Source organism: Trichosurus vulpecula, chromosome 5 (genome assembly GCF_011100635.1).
Source record: "Trichosurus vulpecula isolate mTriVul1 chromosome 5, mTriVul1.pri, whole genome shotgun sequence".
Lineage (NCBI taxonomy): Eukaryota > Metazoa > Chordata > Mammalia > Diprotodontia > Phalangeridae > Trichosurus > Trichosurus vulpecula.
This window is the reverse complement of record NC_050577.1, coordinates 296,632,832-296,640,228: the sequence shown is the minus strand read 5'-3', so window position 1 is coordinate 296,640,228 and position 7,397 is coordinate 296,632,832. Positions and strand designations below refer to the sequence as shown.

The 7,397-nt window shown below is 57.6% G+C and overlaps 1 protein-coding gene across 1 annotated transcript; it reads right to left on the bottom strand.

The window, feature by feature from the left end:
- Positions 1 to 799: 799 nt before the first annotated feature.
- Positions 800 to 3,314, bottom strand: LOC118852341 (histone H1.0). The gene has a single exon (XM_036762059.1). The coding sequence runs from the start codon at positions 2,879 to 2,881 to the stop codon at positions 2,306 to 2,308; it is 576 nt and encodes a 191-aa protein (XP_036617954.1). The 5' UTR covers positions 2,882 to 3,314; the 3' UTR covers positions 800 to 2,305.
- Positions 3,315 to 7,397: the final 4,083 nt, after the last annotated feature.

Sequence of the window (7,397 nt, the reverse complement as noted above, 5' to 3'; positions counted from 1 at the left end):
CTTGCTCATAAAGGTGAGATTTGCACGGGGCCTCGGAGGATAGGGAGGGCCTCAACGGAAGGGGAGTGGGGTGGGGCAGGATCCTGGGGGGCGGGGAATTTATCTGTGTTCGCTTCCCAATCCAGCACATTGTGCCCACTTTACCACCCACTGGAGCAGATGGGTCCTCACCCCTTACCCCACCCCCTGCCTAGCCCCGGAAGGGAGGTGGACCCTCGGAAAGAGGAAGCGGGGGCGGGAGCTTTCTCCAGGAGGGACTAGGAAAGCCCTTGTGAAGCGGATCGGCGGCCAAGGGTAGTGCCCCCGGCCCAAGCCGCGTTTGGTTCCTCCCAGCCCCAGGATGGCAGTGGGAGGGGGCAAGAAGCCACGAGGGCCCGCACCCCCGCATTCGGGTGGGGCGGGGCGCCCTTCATTTACAAGGCTCCGAGTGCTGACACCTCACACTTAGAGGCTTTTAGCCCTCACCCCGCCCCCAGCCCCATACCTCATTCCTATTCCCCTTTACTTACCGGATGCTCAGCCCCTCCCCATCCTGGCCACGCAGACCCTGCCTGCGAAGCTTCCACACCGTGCCATTCCGCTCCCCCACCCCTTCCTCCCTCCCAGACCCTTTAGGGCCTAAGATGCCCAAGACCCCAAACCTCCCCCATTCCACATAAGTGCAGGGCGTTCTCCCTCCGAGGTTCCCCCCCATTTTACTTCCCTCTCCCATATTTCCCAAACCTGGCGCGGATGGCGGCGGGGGTGGGAGGAGAGGAAAAGGCCTCAGACAGCTGCATGAAGACATTAGTTTGGGGGTGGGGCTTTTTTTTGGTCCTTTTTCAATTTTATTTCAAACTCTGAAATTACAAAGACAGTAATAACCACACTCCAAATAAAATACAATGCAAATAAAAGATGGGTGCAGGCATCGATCCTGCCAGATTTTCCTCGGTAATTAGAAACAAACATACATACTAATTGCCCCGCAGCAGGGACAGCACCAAGCAAACTTAAGCTATGACTAGGTACAGATCCAGCTCTGTAAAAACTACGTGAGCAAATTCAAAATTGACTGCATGATGTCTTTCTCCGCTCCTTTCCCCCCCTCCCCACCCACTCCCTCCCAGTCCCCCTCCCCTAATCTACAACTACCTAGGAAAAAAAAAAAAAAGAGTCCTAAGAGGTTGGGCTTTCCTATGCAGACACGTGGCTCATTAGACAAAAGCTGAGGTTCAGAAAGGCGACCCCAGAGGAGGGCTAGGCCGGAGGGCACCGGTTAGAGGGACAGCCTGTCTGAGCCCACTCTTGCCGAAAAATCGCTATTCTGCGCTATTCAGCAAAGTCAGGGCTCAGGGCAGCTGCTCCCCCAACTCCTGGCCCAACCAGCCTACTCTTCAGAGCAGGAAAAAGAAAAAGGCAAGAAAATGTTTTTTAAAAAAAACAAACACCCAACCCTTAGGAATAAACAAAGCTATCACAATGATGCAGACACACACACAAGCACAAATCTTAAACAGGGTAAAATCAGGCACTTTTGTCAGACAAAGTTCCCACCCTAGCCTAAGACCCTCCCAGAAGTTAGGAGACAATGCAACCTTTCCCATCCACAAAGGAACGCTCTCCCCAAAAAGATGGCTCATAGTCACAGCTTCTTCCTCTCGCTGCTGTTCCATTAAGCTGCTTTCTCGCTGCGATCGGGGACTTATGAGGTATAACTGAAACCCCAATCGAGAGCTCGGGAGAATCTTTCAGGTTGCCTCCATACCCAGCCGTGTGCTTTGGGAAGGTTCTCTATCTAAGAGGAGCGTCCTTTTCTGCCGTAAGCCTCCTCCGTGTCCCTGCAAGCTTTATCCCCCTCAGAGGGGCCCCAGACCCTGCCTTTTGGAGACCTACCCAATGGCTGTGACTAGAGAGAAAACATACCTAAGTTAGGTCCCTTTCTTCTGGGTGGGATGAGCAGTCTCCATCCCTCTGTTCACACTCCCCCCCCAACCCTCCCAATTCCCCACACCCCGCAAAAAGTACTTTATACAAAATACCCCCCCCAACTTAAAATCCTTTACATCAGAAAGATCTTAAAAAACAAGTTAACAAAACAAAAATTAAGGACAGTCTCATGATTATGGAGATTGGCCGTTGGGACTGTTCGTGGTTGATTGGTTAAGAATATATGAATTATTTAACAATTTCCGAGGAATAGAAGTTCTGTCTCTTATAAAGTTGCGATAGAAAGGGGACCAAGGTCGAGGGCCAGGGCTAGGCCGGGGAAAGGAGAGCGCTATTTACAAAGGAAGCGCCACAAAGCGTCCAGGGGGCTGGGACTTCACTTCTTCTTGGCGGACTTCTTGGCGCTGGACTTGGCTTTGGGCTTGGCCGGCTTTGCTTTCTTGGGCTTTGTCGCCTTCACCGGCTTAGCTTTGACACTTTTGGGTTTTTTGGCTTTCTTCGGCGCGGCCGCCGCTTTCTTCTTCACTTTCTTGGCCGCCGGTTTGGGCTTCTTGGCCGGAGCCTTGGCGGTGGCCGCCTTCTTGGGTTTGGCCGCTCTGCGGGGGGTCGCCGCCTTCTTCGCTTCCTTCTTAGCCTTCCTGACCGCCGGTTTCTTGGGCTCGTCGCCCTTGGCTAGCCGGAAGGAGCCCGAGGCGCCCACCCCTTTGGTCTGCTTGAGGACCCCATTGGTGACCAGCCTCTTGATGGACAACTTGATCTGCGAGTCGGCGTTCTCTCCCACTTTGTAGTGGTTCTTAATGTACTTCTGGATGGACTGGCGGGAGGAGCCGGCCCGGTTCTTCTCCGCCTGGATGGCCGCCACGATCATGTCCGAGTACTTGGGGTGGTCCGTGGACTTCTTGGAGGCCTTCGCCTTCTTGGGCTTGGAAGCCGGGGCCGAGTTCTCCGTCATGCCGAGGGCTGGCTTGGCCTCTCCGGCTATGTGTCCCTGGTCACCCTCGGGGAGACGAGCGCTCCCTCGGATGGAGAAAAGCGCCCCGCTGGGGAGGTCCGAGGCGGGCGACGGAGAGGGGGCGCAGGCGGGGCCCCAAAGCTCCGGCTCGGCCGCCTTTGTGGGGCTCAGCTCCCGGGCTAGGATGCCTGCAGAGAGGCCGCCCCCGGGCAGGCCTCGGGTCTCGCTGCCTTCCGAGGGGGCGCTGGCTGGGAGGTGGTCTGGCGCCCCCCGCTTCTCCGGGGGAGCCGGGCTGCGGCCTGGGCCGGCCCCCTGGCTGTGCGCGGGGCCGCTCTCGCCGGCTCGGGGTCGGGCGCCGCTGCGCTGACTCCGCTCGTTCGCTCTCTCGCTCGCTCCCTGCGCCGAGGCGGCCGCTCCCCAGCTCGCGTCTGACTCTCTCAGGCGGCCGCCGGCGCATCCGGGTATTTAGCGGCAGCGGGCGGACCGCGGTGAGGACTGGGCTGCTGGCTGCCTGCTCCCGGCCGGGAATGGCGCCGCGCTGCCGCCATCTGTGTTTCTTCCGCTGCCCAAACCGGCCCTTTCCTCGCGGCCCCGGCCGCCCCGGGCCCCGCCGGGAGCCTGCGCTTCTGCCCGGCTCCCGGGGCTCCCCGGCAGCGCTGCCTCGGGCCCCCGGCGCCGCCCCCCGCGCCCGCGGGCAGCCCCAAACGGCGCCGGGTGCAGCCGCGCCACCGCCACATTTCTCTTTTGCGGGGCCCGGGGTCGGCGGCGCGGGGGCGCGGGGGCTCGGGGCCGCCCCCCACGCCTAGGGCCGGGCCTGGGCCAGCGGCAGGGCCTGGTCCCCGCGCACCTCGGGCCCCCTCTGCGCGCCCGCGAGCCCGGGAAGCGACCCCAACTAACACACGGAGCCCCGCGCCCGGCGGCGCCCGGCCTGGCCCGGCGGGCCGGGGGCGGGGGAGGGGGCTCCGCCTGGGGCGGGGGCGGGGGGCCCGAGACCCTCGGGGACGCGGGGCCCGAGGACCCCCGCGGGTTTCCGTTGCCCAGGCTCGAGGGGCCTCCAGGGCTGCCCCCTTAGCCCCCATGTGCAGCCACACACAACTCCACGCTTCCCCCCAGATCTGGGAAACTCCCCCTGAGCTCGCGGTGGGTGGGGGAAAGACCCTCAACCTTGAAACCTACGCGTCTGCCCTCCTCGGGGGCCCCCCAGCCTCTTAAGTTTAGGGTCAAGGGGGCTCTCGGGCTGGCCCCTTCCCCCCACACCCAGACACCACCAGCCCCAAGTTTTTTTTCTAGTTCTAGAAAGTGTCCCTTGATGACTGCCTGGGGGAATCCCCTCCCTCTTGGACCCCTCGGTCTCATCCAGTTGGCGACCCCGGTGACTGTTCCCCCCAGGAGGACCTCCCAGCTTCCCCAGTTCAGCCCAGAAGGGGCTCTGAATCTTCCCTTTCCCCCCACACCCATTCACCTACAGCACCATGTTTATCCTCTTAACCATGTGTATCCACTTGAAAAATGCCCCTCAAATCCTGCGTTGAGGGGCTCTTCTCCCCTGCAGACCCCAGTATGACCAGTCCCCTGGTGACCCCCACTTGGTTCCCTGGACTCAAGCCAGTTAAGGGGGCCCTCTGACTGTCCCCTCCCCCACAGATTCATCCAACAGTATCATTTCGATTTCCTCGCATCTCTTGAGACCTCTAAAGTGCCTTTACCACAGTGGGCTAGAGCCTCCAGATCGCTGGGTAGGCACGGCTCCCAGAGACTCCTGGGCTGCTAGGAATTCGCACCTGGCTTTTTTGGCCTTTGAGGGGACTTCACTTTTTCCTTCCTACTCTCACGCTGAAAACCACCATCAATCACTGTTTCAAACTGTCATCTTAAAAAGCCCCGCCCACCATCTGAGAAATGATCCTGGACCCTTGGCTTGGGGGTGGGGGTGGGGGCAGTTTTATGTGGATTCGAGTTTGGAGCAGGGACATCTTCGGGGGAGGACTGCCCAGGCACCGTACAATCTGCATTCTGTTTTCCTTCAGCATCCTTCAAGTAAACCCAGCCTGCCAGAGAGAATTGGGGAGGGGGTGTTATGCAGATTCCCATCATGTCCGTACCCCGAACCCTCCCAAATCTAAGTGTGTCAGCCAGGGTGTTTAGTAGGGTACAGATATCTGGGATACTCATACCCTACATCATCTTGCTTCTAGGGTCAGCGCCTGTCCCTTCCCCCAGGCAACGCTCCAAGGGAGAATAAATCTAACATTTATTCTAGGGAGATGGGGAGGGGGCGCAAGCCGGAATGCTCCGTCTTTGTTTCCACTTTGTTTCCAAGCAGCCTCTGACCTTGCCCCCGCCCTTAGCATCCTAACCATAAAGCCAGAGTCTAGCCAGACCGTGGAGGGCCGTATGGACAGATCCCCACACCTTGAACCTGGGGCCGGCCAGCCCTTAGGCTTCCAGCCAGTCCTAATACAATAATCCAGTGTCTTGCCAGGAAGTTTGTGAGGGTTGGGGGAGGGGGGACCTAGGAACGGCTCCCCAAAAGACAGCAGCCCCATACAGGTAGTTGGGGGCCAGGACGGGTTGACCTAGGGGTCTCCAGCAGCCCCCTCCCTATAGAAAGCTGCCCTTGAGATGTCCAATAGGCGGTTTCTTTCCTTAGGGATTTTTTTTTTGACTGGGGGGATTGGGCAGTGGAAGGACCCCGCGTCCAGAAGGCCGGGCTTCCCGGGTCTGGAAAAGGGAGGGCTACTGCAGGGGTCTTGGGGGGTGGGGACTCAGGAAAGAGTGGAGGGTCTCGGATCCGCCCTGAGAAGCTGGGAAACTTTCATTACTCAGACAGTGAGTGCACGCATGCAGCGGGAGACAGTCCTATCGCCATCTTGCTGGGAGGATTTTCCAAAATGTATATCCCTTTTTATCCCCCCTGCCTGGCCAAGCAAGGAATGGGAAGGAGCCTTTTGGGCGGGGGGGCCGCCGGGACCCCAGGCTCTACGGGGGTGGTCGGAGCACAACCTCTAGTGCGGCTAACCTTGGGATCTGGGGATGCCCACCCTCCAGATCTCTGGGTGCCCACGCACCAGAAATGCCCTGCCCTCCCTCTCGTCCAGACTTAGCTCCTTCTTGGCTTTTTCTACTCCCTCCCCCCGCACCCCCACCCCACTTATCTTTAACCCCCTAATCGAGAAGTCAGGAACTTCTCAAAGACAGATAAACCGTAAGAGATTTTTTTTAATAAGAGGCTGTAAATCATTAACGTGTGTCCTTGGACGCTTGGGGGCTGTTGACCCACACTGCATCGTCTATCAGCGCCGAGAAGGGGGAAGGTGGGGGGAGGGGGGAACCTTTACATGGCGGGGAGGGGTGGCTTTGAACCCCGAGAGCAAAGGGCTCCCACTAGGTTAGGGAATTTTGGGTCCCGGCTACTGTCTCGGCTGCCCCAGGGTTTTCAAAGGAACCACGCCCCAACCTCTCCGGTGGAGGAAAGTTACTGGGGTTATTTGTCACCCCCTCACCAGCCCCTCCCTCGAGGCCAAAGCGATTAATTCATGTGGACCGAGATTGCTAGGGGGGCGGGGCGGGTTTAGGGCGAACGTGAGACACTCGCGACTCCGAGTTCAGAAACTTTTCGGCTTTATCTGTGAGGCACAGAGCTTGGGTGGGGGGGCGCGGTGCGAAAGGGGATGGGGGGAAGGGCAAGGGGGAGGGCGGCTAGATGAGAAGACGGAAGGATGGGAAGGCGAGGAGGTGGGTCCCCAAAAGTGGTGTTTTTATTTTCTTGTTTACATATTAGCCTAAAATAAACATATCGCTAAAATGCAATGTGCTGCTGCTCTTATTTCAATTCCAATTCGTATTTGATTGTCAGATTCCAGCCCAATTAGTGTCTCCATATCCAATCCAATCTCCTAGCTTATGTATAGGCTGGTCCCCATTCCTGGGTTGCCTTCCTTTCTCAGGGAGAGCTGGCTCCCTCATGGAAGTTTCTGGCTCCCTTCAGGTGAAACTCAGCCCCTTCTCCAGGCTTAGCTCAGGTAGCATCTCCTATTTGAGGCCTTTCCTGGGCTCTTCCAATTAGAGCCTTACCTGACAGTATTTTGCTTCAATATTTCTCTTACTTTTTTTGCTCTAAGGACTCACCTTTTCATCACCTCTCCTAATTGGTTTATCACTCTCCTCTTCAATCCTTCCTCCACACAACTGGCAAAATGATTTGCGGGGGAGGGGGTTTCTCATCAGCTCAATAAACTCCTTAGCTCCGCTGCACTATCTAGCTGCCCTTATACCTAGCGGACACAGAAGAGGCTTTTAGTAAAAGCTTACCTGTACCTGTTATTTCTCCTCCCCACCCCTCCAAGGTAAATTCCTTGAAGGTAAGGATTATTTTTAAATTTTTGTCTTAGAGTCCCAACCCAGTTTGTTGTTAGTACACAGTAGGTGCTTAGTAGCAAAGTGGATAGGATGCTGGGCCTGTGGTCAGGAAGATCTGAGATCGAATCCGGATTCAGACACTTACTAGCTGTTTGAC